Raw genomic sequence first — 13,726 nt, forward strand, 5'->3', positions numbered from 1 at the left:
CTAACGAAGAGTGAATCCCGACGAAATGGACGCGGACGAGAGCGTCTCGTTCGTTTAGATTCAATTTGAATTCTCGATTTTAAGCTACTCGTCGGCTTAAATATAACTTCGAAATCGCATATCGAGACTTGGTATGTAACTACAATTTGTTAGGTAATTATTACTAATAATTAAGCAAAGTACGGTCGAAGTCCTTTACCTTTAAACGACACACCTTGGCCGCTTCTTTCTTTAAACTTACTTGCATCGTAACCTAATTTATCAATTTCAAAGCATTTTTTTTTTTAAATCGACAAGCCAAATATTAAGATATTTAAATTAAAGTCAGAGATATTAAAAAAAATTTTGAAGAACTTTATTCTTTAAAAGTCGGCCTGGCTTACAGTAATCCGATGTTCCATTTCAGGGCTGAAAGGTATTTTCGTTCGCACTCGTACACTAAACTAAAATCACTTTTGTAGTTCTGGAGCTGATTGATCGTAAGAGCGAAATCGATGGCGTCGGAGCGGAAATGATTGATTCTCCTTAATCGAGAAAACGTCAAACAAGAGATGGAGAACACCTTACGGAATTATGAAGGCTGTAATTGATGATCGCACACGCGAGATGTATTACAGAGTTACCTAGGTATGTACATATGTGTATGCTATACTCAGCGAGTACATAAATGATGCTTCCTGCAATTATAACAATATACTAAAATTTGTTAATTTTAGGTATGCCTCATCTTCGTGCAAGCTCAAGAGGCTATTTTCAAAAATTACATACTACGTGGGAATGATTCATTTTAAAGAAACACAGCGAGATTTCAAAAGTACCCACGAGTGTGAGCAATTATTTTTAACAATTTAAACAAGCATATAATAATTTTGATGAGTAGAGATGACCAAGCGACACTTTAATGTAAATTATTAATTTATTTTTTAACATATTATTTTAATTAACTTTTTTTACTTCAATTATATCATCTTAACAGAGTTATATTAATTATTATTAAAATGTTAGTATCTTAAAAGAGCAACGCAGATGTTTTAGACGAACGCCGGGGTAGATCGGTGAAAAATTGCAGCGAAAACTTCGGGAAAAATATTTTATAATACATTTGCATATTTAGAAATATTTATACAGCATCTCGCGTAATGTACACTGAATTACATTTAACATTACATTCTTAGAATTGTACACAATTAACACAATATCGTGTGTTGCGCAATAGACTATTCGACAAGCGTTAATTATCTCGGAATAGTGTACTGGGCGTTTGCAAGCGTCACAGTAAACATGCTTGCAAACCACGTGGACTATGTGCTGCGTTTATCAATTTTTATTAATTTTTAAATCTTTTTTTTTAAACTGTTTAACAGTTTCTCATAATGAATAGCATCGTATCAACGATCTTGGCAACTTACATGTGAACGGCTCGATGAATTTTCCACATGTGAAGACTTTCATTACAATATCTAAAAACTAATTTATTAAACGGTCGCCACATTGCGTCGTTTGTATAACGCCGTAAAAATACTTTGTCGTTAACATTACTCAATCTAATTACGTACATTTTAAAATTATAGTCTTTACATATAGGACGTGCAAATGTTATAATTATAAATTTTGCAGAGACCTTTTTTTTTTTTATCAAATCTTCGAAAGTGCAATTCAAAGTTTCACAAGTTTAAATGCTGCTTAGACTCCAATTGGTCTCTTATGATCTTTAATTTAGATACTTTAATTGGATATTTTAAAGTATATACGTCGATATAGTTTAACATTTTTTTTTATCATTTTATTTAACATTTTGTAACGATAAATGAGTTTAACAGTTAGCTACGTAACAAAAAAAAATTACAAAAGCAGTGACATATACTTAATAGTAGATAACATATAGTATACATTAAAAGTAACAGATGTAGTACAAATCTATGGTACTGCTGAAACTCAAAGATTTCCACTCTAAGTAACGCAGCACGTACCGCTTCTATACATAACGTTACATAACGTTGAGGGAATTACGTCATTCTTTAAAAAAAAAAAAAAAGGAAAAATCTTTTGTTTAATACCGATGAACCGTTTTACGTCTTCGATAAGACGCATTTCGCTATTAATAGTCCGCGTAAGTGGGAGCCTATGGCGACCGTTATATCGCAACCTTTATCCTATAATACAATGAAGGAAGTTTTCACTTTCAGACTTAAAATATCTGACATATTCATTAATTAGCGAGAGCCCTCGCGACGTTTGCCTCGACGTGCATTTTTCAGTTGTACTAATTAAGTTTCCCAGTGTCCGCCCCGGCAACGTGTGCTCGCTCGTGTCATCATAATAGATTACAAGATAACGTAGTCTTTGTAAACGAGAACGAGTCTATAACACCGTTCATCATTAGTCACTTTTTTTAATTTGCAGTCTGAAACCACGTCGAAACGTGTGTTTACAATCTAATGGAAAAAACTTGCAAATGAACGTGCTTTACATGACGATCTCTCTGCGACGAGGATCATCAGTTTAAAAAAGAAAAAAAAGAAGAAGAAGCCGAAGAACGAACCTCGTCACGATTTTTGCAAGGTGCGTATTTCACTCTTTCGAATAAAACCAGGTATTTTAATCTACAAATAGATACGGCGTAATTATATAAAATTTATAACGTATTGAACCGTAGTGAAGGAGTACTTCTGTTCGTCCACTAAGAGTTTGCTAAGTCTCATTTTTAAATCCAGATTTATGCCACACGATTTGTAACCCGCATAATAATAAATAATAGATAACAGATGCCGAATAGTTTAACGTAGCGACCGGCGAATCATGAATTACAGTGGCAACGTTAAGTATTGAATTTTGCCACGTCGAAGATTGAAGAGAATTAGAATGCATGTGCAATTGTAAAAATTGATTATCAAGCTTTTGGTAGACGTCGAGAAGAGTGTCTTTTAATTGTAGCTAGCTCATGTAATGGGGACAAGGGCCAAAAGTTTACGCAAAGAAAATGTGGGCACCTAATAACGACTATTAATTGATATATAGGGACAATTGCAGCACTCGAATAGAAATTTGATCACACAGCCATAGTAGGTGCAATTGTTTTTTTTTGTTTTTGCTTTTTTTGTTTTTTTACAATATATATCTATCGCCTATTCGCGGACAACAGAGATTACTCTGACACGGCAGACGTCTATTCTTTTTCGCGGAATTACTTATTCTCAACTGCGGTATACGGGGGTATGTTTTACTGCGTCGAGTGTCGATTATTAGATGCGATAATTGATATGTTGGTGGCCACTGAACGATCTAGCCATTTGCAAACAATGCTCAAAACGTATAAGCCGCTTCTAACTTCGCAAATCATTCTCGGTGAACGTGTTCCTACGTTTCGCGGCGTTAACGGAGATCATGGTGTGCAAATCTGATTTACAATGATCGGACGCGGACTCAACAAATAATTACTACAGCTTGATTTTCGATAGTTTTTTCCGTGCGATAATCAAGAACGCGTTCGCACATATGTATATAATACTAATTAAAACTATTTCCTACCAAAAAAAAAAAATTAAATCCTAATTAAATTAACTTAATTAAATAACGCAAGAGCGTACGTAGTGTTATATGTGTGATAACGAAGAGTCGACATTAAGTAAGCCATAAGACGTTGAGAACGACGTAATAAAGGGGAATTCGCTAATTGCCGTCGCTAAATTATGACGCTGTTCTGTACAGTGTGTTATACGACTATGCCATTTAACATAGAGAAATACAGTTCAACAACATATACACAAGTGAAAGGACTATCGAGAATAAAGTAATCGATAAGCCGTAAGGATCTTAAAAGAACCCAAGACTCGTAAGACCTGTCAGGCACATCGTTAAATGCGAGTCTATTTTTACGCGACATACGTACGACAATACTTATTTATAATTAATAATATGACGCGCATACAAATATATTCACGGACATACGATACATACACCGTTATAACTACATTGGCACTATTTCATTGTGTAAAGGCAAAAGCAGAACAACGTCGATGTGAGAAAGAGGTACGGAGGAGGAAAAAAAAAAAAAAAAAAAAAAAAAATTGATGAGAGTGCGATCATCTCGTGGAACTTAGCAAAATATAATCTCAAGAAAATGCTCGGTATCTACTGCTTCATTCCGCTTTCATCCTAACGCTGACACTTGGCAACAAGATCCTTCTAATCTCTAATAAAAGTACATCTCTGGAAACAGTATAGAGGCTTCGTTGCTTTAATCGTCGCGCTAAGCAGCGCGTCTCGAGAATAGGATTCGCGCTATCTTCGTCTTTTGTACAATCACAGGATACTGTCGCCGCCGTCGTCTTTTTTATTCAGCGCCGCCTTATCGTTTCAAAAATTTCTCCGATAGTCTGCAAACCGTAACGTGCACTTTACGCTCGGGCAGTCCCCCCCCCCCCTTTTTTTCCAGCATATTCATCTAATTTAAACGGAGAGAGATGCGGATTACCGTGAGAAATCTCGCGCTACTTTGTAGAGGAATAATTGCACATTAGAGCTCACCTTACGTTACTCAGCGAGTCTCGAAGAAATCCATTATCGTTGTTCGTTATTGCATAATAAAAGTAAATTCTCGCATTCTGGATATCTTGTACATATTTTATATGCGTCGATCCGTTCAGTTATTTTCTCTTCTTTTTTGTATAAATGTTCACCTTAGTCAGGGTAATCTTCATTATCGGTACGGAATTTCTGATAAATAAAGCTATAATTTTATGAAGAATGAATTTTTTAGATCTTACATCTATATATGTTTTAAAGTACGATCGACGTGACGTTACAAAATGATTGGAAACAATTCTTTTTTTATTTTTTTCCTTTTAGCAAATAAAGAAGGAGGAGAGAAATGCTTCGAGGCATTTTTAACGTCACTTTGTTCGTATCCTTATTTTGTATCTTATAAGATAACATTGACGAAACGGATGAGAAACAATTGATATCATATACACGATATCGAAGAATGAGATGTGGTCACTTACGTGTATCGTTTCATTTCGGTATGCTCTCACAGTTACAATTTCCGATTAAAATATTTTAATAAAATATCTTTTTCTTGGCTTATGTATGAAATTTCAACCTTTTAATATAGCAAATAGCGCCACATAGTGCCGATTCTTAATTATCGTTCAATAAGTTAAAGATTTTGTGGTTTCTTTTTCTTATTTAAACATTTTAGAATAGTTCGTTATATAATTTTGCAAAAACACGCATTTTATTGCGTGATTTTATGTTCATCAACGATTAAAATTTTTCTAAATCGTTTAGCCTTTTCAATTAACGTGGAATATAAAATTAAAAAATAATTACAATAAACGCGTGAAAATATCTCTTATTACAGTTACGTAAAATACTTTGTGTGCGCGTAATAATAAAAGAATTAATTTATTAACGCAAGCAATTAAAATATATAAATGTTTCAAATATTAAAATAATTGTTAGCAATGAGTCAGTAATAGATGCATGCTTAACGAATATAAAATATATACACAATTTATACTTTTTTAAAATTAAAAATTGTTATTCATCGTGACATTTAAATCTTTGAATCGCGCAAGAGTTGCTCTGTTTTTCTCTTGTCCGTCAAAAGTATTCTTATTCAACATTTCACGGTTTTCATCTTTCTGCGGTCAGAAAAATATATTTTAATATTTTTACGTACATTTCGAAACAAAATAACCCGTGTCATTTTTATATGTGACGGCGTTCCTTTCCGTATTAAAAATAAGATCATTACGATAAAAAATTGAATCGAGTAAATACATTTGTCGTGTTATTCAACAATTCTTTAACAACGGGGTCTCTACTCTTTTTTTTTCTTTCTCTTTCGTTATTAAGAATCGACATCTACGTGACCATATGTAAAACACGTGTCATTAATAAAATAATTATGGTCTATAGGGACCCTGCATCTTGAGAAATTGGACTACCAGTGACGGGCCACCGGCTACTATGTCTGCTGGTATATGCGACAACGGACAGTTCTCAATTGACATAATACCGAGGTTCTTACACAACGCCAGCTCAAACGGTAGATTGTGCAGGCCCGGATTGTCGTTGAGGTGGAGTGTTTCCAGGCTCTCCAGAGTGCCGACCTCCTCCGGTACGTAGCTCAGGTTGTTCTCACCCACGCTGAGGTAAGTGAGATTCTTTAGGTGTCCAATAGTACGCGGTAAGACGGTGATCTGGTTTGATTGCAGAATCAACTTCTGCAGCTCGGTCATAAGGCCAATCTCGTTCGGCAGCAAGTCGATGCGGTTCTCCTCCAAGTCCAGCACCCGCAGCTTTTGGAGATTCACGATGGTAGTTGGGATACGTCTCAGAAGATTGTTGGAGAGTATCAGGATCTCCAGGCTTTGCAGGCATTGTATGTCGTCCGGAATCTTCATCAGCTGATTCGTCCCGAGGTTCAGCTCAACCATGGTCACCCACGAGCCAATGTCCAGCGGTAAGGCGTTCAATAGATTCTCCTTCATGTTTAACTTGGCGAGATTTTTGGATCGCGAGAAAATGCCGTAGGGTATCTTGTCGATCTGATTGTGCTCCACGTTGATGGAGTAGGCGTTCGCGAACTGAGCCGGACCGCCCGCCGGATACGAGGTAAAGATGTTCCTGGATAACGTAATCGTTCTGAGGCTCGATAGACTCGCCAGCAAACCGTCTGGCAGATGCGACACCTGATTGCCCTCAACGCTGAACTCGTCCATCATCTTGCAGTTCGCCAACGACTTCGGGATGCTCGTTAACCTGTTGTATCGTATTCCGAGTCTCGTTAGAGACACTAGATTGCCGATCGAGTCCGGCAGGTCAAGGAGCTCGTTGTGCTGCACATCCAGAGTGGACAGCTGCACGCACCTTCCGATTTCGGTGGGCAGATGCTCCAGGTGATTGTGCGAAACGTCGAAGGTGACGAGATTAACCAGCTTACCTATTCCCGTGGGTAATTCCCTGATCTTGTTTTCACGGAAACTCAGCATGGTGAGATTTCTCAGGTTGCATATGTTATCGCTGACGTACCTGATGCGGTTGAAGCGCAGGAACAGCTTGGTGAGCGACGTTAGCTTGTACACCACGTCCGGGATCTCGTTGAGCTTGTTGTGCCTGAGGTCCAGTACCCTCAGCGACGTCAGGTTCTCCAGGGTGTTAGGCAAACTCGTGAGCGAGTTCTCGTTCAGCGCCAGAGTTTCGAGGTTCGCCAGATAACCGATCTCGGGCGGCAGGGTCGCCAGCTTGTTGCCGTAGAGGTAGAATTCCCGCAGGTGCTTGAGCTCTTTCACAGAACTTGGGAGGTTGGTGATGCTCGCCTTGCTCAGGTCCAGTCGCTTCACACAGTCTTCCCGGCATCGGATGAATTCCTTGGTCACGTCTAGCTCCGCCTGGATCGGCTTGTTGCGCTTGGTCGTGGGCTTTGGCTTGTTCGAATCCGGATGTTTAACCGTGACGGTCTTTTTGGAGTCGGCCAGGCTGCTGCTACTGCTCACCAGGGAAGACGTCGTCGAGAACTTCTTGTCTTTGTTTTCGCGCATCATCTGGAACTCCACGTCCTCGGACATGTCGCTGCTGGCGGTGCAGGCCGACAGGCCGCAGCCTTCCAGGTACTCCGGGATGTCTTGCTCCTTCATGTTGTCCAGGAGGCTGTCGTCGCCAAGGCTAATCGCGCGATTACGCCTCGTCCTCGGCAGGCACACCGTCGATATGTTGCTCACGCTCGTCCAATGTTTGCACGACTTTTTCATAACCTACAAGTCCGTTCCTCCCGCCGCGCGTCCCGCCGACGCCGCCGTCGAGCAACGCGACGCGAAGACGCGGTGACGATGTGTCGTAGGGGAGGTGAGAGGAAGGAGGATCGAGAAAAAAAATATATCGAGCTCGCGCGCGCACGCACGCATGCATGCACGCACGCTCGCACGCATGCATGCACGCACGAACGCACGCACGTCCCTCTCGGGACGACGAGATCTCGCGATCCCGGGCGAGGGAGGAGGAGAGGGATAAAAAAAAAAAAGGGGGTGCGCGCTTTCACTGCGACATCGTGCCGCCTCCGACGCGCGATCACACACGCTCGCGTAGGATGAACACTCGGGGATCCTTGAGTATCGACATTATCCGCGCGCGGACGCTGCGGAGTGATCTTTATACCCCGCGTTTCGTCGCGAGCTGAATTACACGGCGCAGACGCAAGTTACATGGTTGTTCAGCGTTGTTTTTTATTCTCTCGCTGGGAGAGTCGTTTCCCTTCCATTCGCACCGAAATTCAGATAAACTTTCATTTACGTTCCATTCTCGCTGTTTAATAAATCGAAGTCAGAGCTACGAGGGAGAATCACCCAAGTTTTCGATGCAAATGGAAAATTATTCTTGTCTTACAGAGTTTTCTGATAAAAGTCTCTACAGAGCGCGGTGTCTCATTGGACGTCGGGCGTCGAGAGTTGTGAAGCTACCATAAGATTCACAATTAATTTAATTAATAATGAGCAATAATAATAATCTGATTTAATCGGGGATTAAACAAAATGTAAATTTATTTTAATCGAAGCTTGACCAGGTGGGTCTTACCATTGAATTATTTTCTTCGAATTTAGATGTGAATTCATTGGCTCATTTTTTACAGCGCAAGGCTTATTATTTATCCTATTGCAGATCCAGCCTAACGGAAAGAGGCGGAAGTCAGAGGGCGCGAGTGGCGGCAGGTTGACCAGCCGCGATGAGGCCAAAGCCCGGAAGAGCAAGAGAGAGAGAGAGAGAAAGAGAACGAGCGAGGCCTGGCGTGCCAGCAAAAGTGGCGGCCATATTGCCCGTGAAGCGCAGTATTTGTTTTGCCAGTGTAGCCTGCACGCGTGTCGTCGGCACCTGGTCTCATGCGCGCGCGCGCGCGCGTACGCCTACGAGTTCGCTTCCTGGGTGCTTCGCGGCGGCGCAAGCCGACGAGGAGAGACCAGCTCACGGCCACAAGCCTCGCCAAGCCGTTCCTGGACGGACCAGATCGCGTCGTAGTGTCACGCGGAGACGCGGCCGCCTGCCTCCGGCGCCCCCCGCCTTCGCTTCTCGGGCGCCGATAGTCGACGGACCCGTGCCCCGCCCTTGTCCCCCCGGGGGCCACGGAAGTCGTTTGACGAGGAGTCTGAGTGTCAGTTGCGTACACAAGACGCACGGGTGAGTCGTCCGTGGTGCAGGAGAACGCCGCGCCACCACCGCCGCCGACAGCAACAGCAGCAGCAGCAGCAGCAGTAGCACCATGGCGTGCGCCACGCTCAAGAGGTCCCTGGAGTTCGACCCGGTGCACAGCCACGGCCGGCCGAGCAAGCGAAGGCGGTGCATGCCGATGTCGTGTGCGTCACCCGGCGCATCCGCGTCGTCGCCGCGCGGCGGCGGCCCGCTCCCGCAGAAGCCATCGCCGTTCGGCGAGATAGCCAGCAAATTGACGCCTGGTAATTACACCGTGGGGCCCACCGCGGCCACCATTTTTTCTCGCGCTATCTTCGTCGCACCCACCGCGTATTCCCTGTGTTTATCTTCGTCTCCCGTACTCCCTCTCGCCCGTCCCCCGCGTCCTCGCCATCGTGCCTTCCTGCCGTTCTCTTTCTCCTTCTCTCTCCCTTTCTTCCTTTTGCATGCCTCGCCGCATATGAGGGACCGAGCGCGAAGGGGCGTGAAGAGAACAGAAGGACGAAACGAGACGGAGAAAGAGAAAGAGAGAGAAAGCGAGAGGGGCGGCTAAGCTCTAGCGATTTAAAACCTGTACTCGAGAGCCCACACTTCGTCTTGTAGGCCCGCGGGGGGACGGGACGCGGGGAGGGCGCACGTAAATCATATGGTAATGTAGTAACGGACGCGCTCGGGGGATTCGGGTTTTCGTCCCCTTTCTTTTTTTTTTTTCTTTTTTTTCTCCCTTGATTCTCCAGGTTTTCCACGACCTCGTAAAAGGACGCGTTTTCCGCTTTTCCCGCACGTGCAACGATGTATGCGAATATATATGGTAACGCGAGGAACAAACATGCATACATATATATATTATATATATATATATTGAAAGTGATGTTTCATTTTTGAAGGAGAGTTATCGCTGACGGTCGTCAGAAGGAACGCTCGAGAGGCGCGATTGGACGATTAGAGCGTTCGAAGATGGGGAATCGTGTCGCCCAGGTGCGCGCAAGGCCGTTAAATCATCCGCGAGATGAGACGGAGGACGCAAAAAACCGCGGGGAGAAACTGAGAGCTATTAGAACCGCGTCGGTTGACAATGAGACGAATAAGCCGCGAACGGCGGATAACAAATCGAAGGAGAGGCGATAGCTAATCCAATCGCGGCGAGTTCTCGTAAAAAAGATATTTATTGCAGCGCGAAACAAAAAGCGAAATTGCAATCGCGATTGTAAAAATTGTACGAAATGTTATTGGCATGCGATGCACCTGGATGACTTAAGTTAATATTTCAATTTAATATTTTGTTGCATATATTATACGATTGTTTTATTTTAAAAGTGGTTTGATGTTTGTTAGATATAATTGTATTTGAATATTTGTGAAGAAGAATTAAGATATTTCTAACTATTTTTTTGCATTTACTTCATATATAAGTCTTTATATTGTTATATTAATATTAATGAAATATAAGAAATAACAGTGGGCTGTAAAGTTCGCTTGGAAAGCTTGCAATTTTAGCTTTCACTGATATTTATTTAAAGTAAATAATTAATGTTTTAATTTTTTAATTTGTCATACTTTTTTTTATGATGATAAATTGAGTAGACTGCAGTTTTCCTGAAAACTAATTTAGACAATTATTTCTACAGAAAAAATGGCAGCGAACATCAGAGAAGAAATTCGCAGATTGCAGAGACGTAAACAATTGCACTTTCACCCTCAGACCAGCGATTCATCAGATATGGAGGGACCCTCTAGTCCTTCTGGTCCATCTGGCTCCTCTTTAACTCCCTTTAGTCATAACACTAGCGGAAAAGAAAAACCTCTTTTCACATTTAGACAGGTGAAGTATCATTTAATTTTTTGTTTCCCTTTAATTTTACTCTTTAATTAAAAATATCTGCCAGCTAAAAAATTAATTTTTGCAGGTTGGCTTGATCTGCGAGCGAATGCTCAAGGAGCAAGAAACGCAAATCCGAGAAGAATACGATCAGATTTTACATTTAAAGCTCTCCGAACAGTATGACGCTTTCGTCAAATTCACATACGATCAGATACAAAAAAAATTCGAGTCTGCAGCTGCACCGAGTTGTAAGTATTTGCCCTAGTAACATTTATGTTTCGTAATGTCTTTGTTCTTCTTATATTAACAATATGCTGTTTTTCTGCTTTCAGATCTATCATAAAAAATTTTTTTTTATTTATAAGAAAACATTTCTGTAAAGGATATTGAGTAAGTTTCACGAAATAATTTTTTAATGAAAAGTTTATCATTATATTTTTTTAAATATTTTGTCGTATCGCAGATTTCTACTGTGTGAAACAAATTTTGCTTACACCGAGATCCGCAGCAGCGCTATCTCGCTTCGGGAATCGCCTTTAAAAACGAACCATGGTTTCAGCAGTATTTAATAAAAGAAAAAGGACTAAAAAAAAAAAGAAAAATAAGGAAAGAAGAAAAGATGATGATTAGTGACGTAAGTTTGCAGAGAGAAAAAGAGAGAGAACAAATTGCGGTGAATTGTAAACATTATAAAAATTTACCATGTGTATACTTTCGAGACTAACAATATTTGTACTGTTCGACATTAGAAGTGCGCTGGTATCAGGGAACTGATTCTACTTATGTACAAATGTTATTACGAATTAAAAAATACGATATGTGTACACAGTGCAAGACTATAGCGCCGCGAGGCTTGATAACCAGCTAAGGGAGCGCGAGAGGAAGAGAGAATGTGAGAGAGAAAGAGAAAAGAAGCTAAGAGATTTCTTTCTAGCTTGTCATACCGATATATATTTTTTTCTCTTAGCTTGTTCGAAATATTGTAAAACATGGGCGGAAATTTTGTGCTTGTCATATGAATAGAGCATTATGTCGAGTACTAAAATGATAAGGTATATCTCAGTAAGTTTTTCTGTTCGTTCTTGACGCTACGACAGTTTAGATATTGCTCAAGTATATACGGTAATCAATGCTCTAAGCATTTCGTTGCAAACGTGTGAGATGCACTTTGCAAATTTCAAGACAGACGATAGTGTGCATTCACGAATAAAAAGGATTGCCTTTCTCGAATCCTAACTGTTCGGCGAGGAGCGGGATGACGTTAGAATTCAATGTATAATTGCATAAATTAAGAGATTAAATAACTACGGATAATTTACTTGTAAACTAATAATTACAAGAACATATTAGTGTAATAACTTGTTAAATTGATAGTAAAGAATTTGTTTTGATTGATTGGCGAATTTTGCTCGTGGCAGATCTTATGACTTTTTTTTTTCTTTGGCTAAAAACAATATTTTCTTTATTATAAGCATATAAAATGGTAAAAGATTTTTTTGCAGTTATCGTTTTTTTACGCTCTTTATTGAAAATTCTTGTAAAAAGAAAAAGAACGATCTCATTTACAATATAAACGTTACGAGAGCTGTAAAAGTGTCGGGATAATATTGTAGATTATAGTAGGTATTGTACGAAGGCATTGTGAAACGTAACTATTTGGAATAAAGATTTCATAAAATCTCTCATGCAAAGCATTTCTGTTCCCTGGTAGCAACGAATTTCTGTAGTTGTAATTAATTAAAAAAAAAATGCTGAATAATGAATATAGCTACATACACCATACACTTTAACTGTGCCTATTATTAGACATGTTTGTCATGATTATTATTATTACTATGTTATTTTTACTGTTATCGCCTTCGTAAAATTTTTTTTATAGTTCATAGCAGTTCTAATTACGTTGTACGTACGTGTAGTATTAAAATTCTGCGCGTGATATTTTCTTTTTTTTTTTTTTAACTCGATTAAGATAAAGATCTTGCGAATCTTGGTGGCTACGTGCATTTCTTAAATATGTTCCGTCGTGAACATTTTTGTTCCGTCGAATGTAAAAAAAAAAAGGCGTTTGAAGCACCAAGAACGTTGGTCGAAAGTTCTTGTATGCACAATGTAAAATTATTTTTAATCAACTCTACTCCTTTGATTACGACCGCCGAGGAAGCGATAGCTTGTACGATTTCGAAGGGCATTCGAACTACTACTGCCTTTTTCATATTGCGCAACAAAACAAAAAAAAAAGAAAAGAAAAAAAAAGAAAGTGTCTCTCAGTTACCACAATATTTTTGGGAGCATCGTTATGCCGATGGTGTTCACACCCGCATACGTATATACGAAAAAGTATATGTATATGCATTACATCGACTATCTATCAACCTGGAAATATGAAGAAATATAAATTGCAAGGGAAATATAAGCGAGTTTAATTATTAACGCTAAGTAATATCTACTTGAAGCTCGCGATAGGTGTCATGTATCACTGGAGAAAATCGTGGAAACACGTACGAGCGACCGTTTGAAGAATTCAGGGGATTTTGTTTAAACTGCAGAAAATACCTCCGTATTATATTGTATAAACGTTCATTATCGAAATAAACTTAAGACTGAAAGCGTGAGTTCTTTTATCCAACTTCTACTTATACCTCGATGTTGCCTTTTGCGCAATAAGCACAATTGTTTTAACAACTTTCTAACTTGCACGAGAATATCGTAATTAAGTAT

At 40.1% G+C, this 13,726-nt stretch overlaps 2 protein-coding genes across 4 annotated transcripts; one reads left to right on the plus strand and one right to left on the minus strand.

Annotated features, from left to right (window-relative positions):
• Nucleotides 1-1,076: 1,076 nt before the first annotated feature.
• On the minus strand, nucleotides 1,077-8,256 carry LOC139112038 (leucine-rich repeat protein soc-2 homolog). Of its 3 annotated transcripts, none has more exons than XM_070672815.1 (2): nucleotides 6,035-8,256; nucleotides 1,077-4,729 (listed from the first exon to the last, which is right to left on the minus strand). In XM_070672815.1, the coding sequence occupies exons 1-2, from the start codon at nucleotides 7,755-7,757 to the stop codon at nucleotides 4,647-4,649; spliced, it is 1,806 nt and encodes a 601-aa protein (XP_070528916.1). In that variant the 5' UTR covers nucleotides 7,758-8,256; the 3' UTR covers nucleotides 1,077-4,646. The 3 variants fall into 3 exon arrangements, with proteins under 3 accessions (XP_070528916.1, XP_070528917.1, XP_070528915.1); XM_070672816.1 differs by having other exon boundaries at nucleotides 1,077-4,716; nucleotides 6,035-8,252; XM_070672814.1 differs by having other exon boundaries at nucleotides 1,077-4,444; nucleotides 4,528-8,252.
• A 557-nt stretch (nucleotides 8,257-8,813) lies between these two features.
• Akirin (akirin) lies at nucleotides 8,814-13,614 on the plus strand. Its single transcript, XM_070672841.1, has 5 exons — nucleotides 8,814-9,449; nucleotides 10,815-11,008; nucleotides 11,094-11,256; nucleotides 11,341-11,398; nucleotides 11,472-13,614. Exons 1-4 carry the CDS (start codon nucleotides 9,257-9,259, stop codon nucleotides 11,349-11,351), a joined length of 561 nt encoding a protein of 186 aa, XP_070528942.1. The 5' UTR covers nucleotides 8,814-9,256; the 3' UTR covers nucleotides 11,352-11,398; nucleotides 11,472-13,614.
• Nucleotides 13,615-13,726: the final 112 nt, after the last annotated feature.

This window comes from Cardiocondyla obscurior, linkage group LG26 (assembly GCF_019399895.1).
Source record: "Cardiocondyla obscurior isolate alpha-2009 linkage group LG26, Cobs3.1, whole genome shotgun sequence".
NCBI lineage: Eukaryota > Metazoa > Arthropoda > Insecta > Hymenoptera > Formicidae > Cardiocondyla > Cardiocondyla obscurior.

Bases quoted from the DNA above. Each gene is read 5' to 3' on its own strand.
- Akirin (XM_070672841.1), top strand. From the start codon at position 9,257: ATGGCGTGCGCCACGCTCAAGAGGTCCCTGGAGTTCGACCCGGTGCAC. The intron at 9,450-10,814 runs GTAATTACACCG...TTATTTCTACAG, and splicing joins AGCCAGCAAATTGACGCCTG to AAAAAATGGCAGCGAACATC. The intron at 11,009-11,093 runs GTGAAGTATCAT...TAATTTTTGCAG, and splicing joins CTCTTTTCACATTTAGACAG to GTTGGCTTGATCTGCGAGCG.
- LOC139112038 (XM_070672814.1), bottom strand. From the start codon at position 7,757: ATGAAAAAGTCGTGCAAACATTGGACGAGCGTGAGCAACATATCGACG.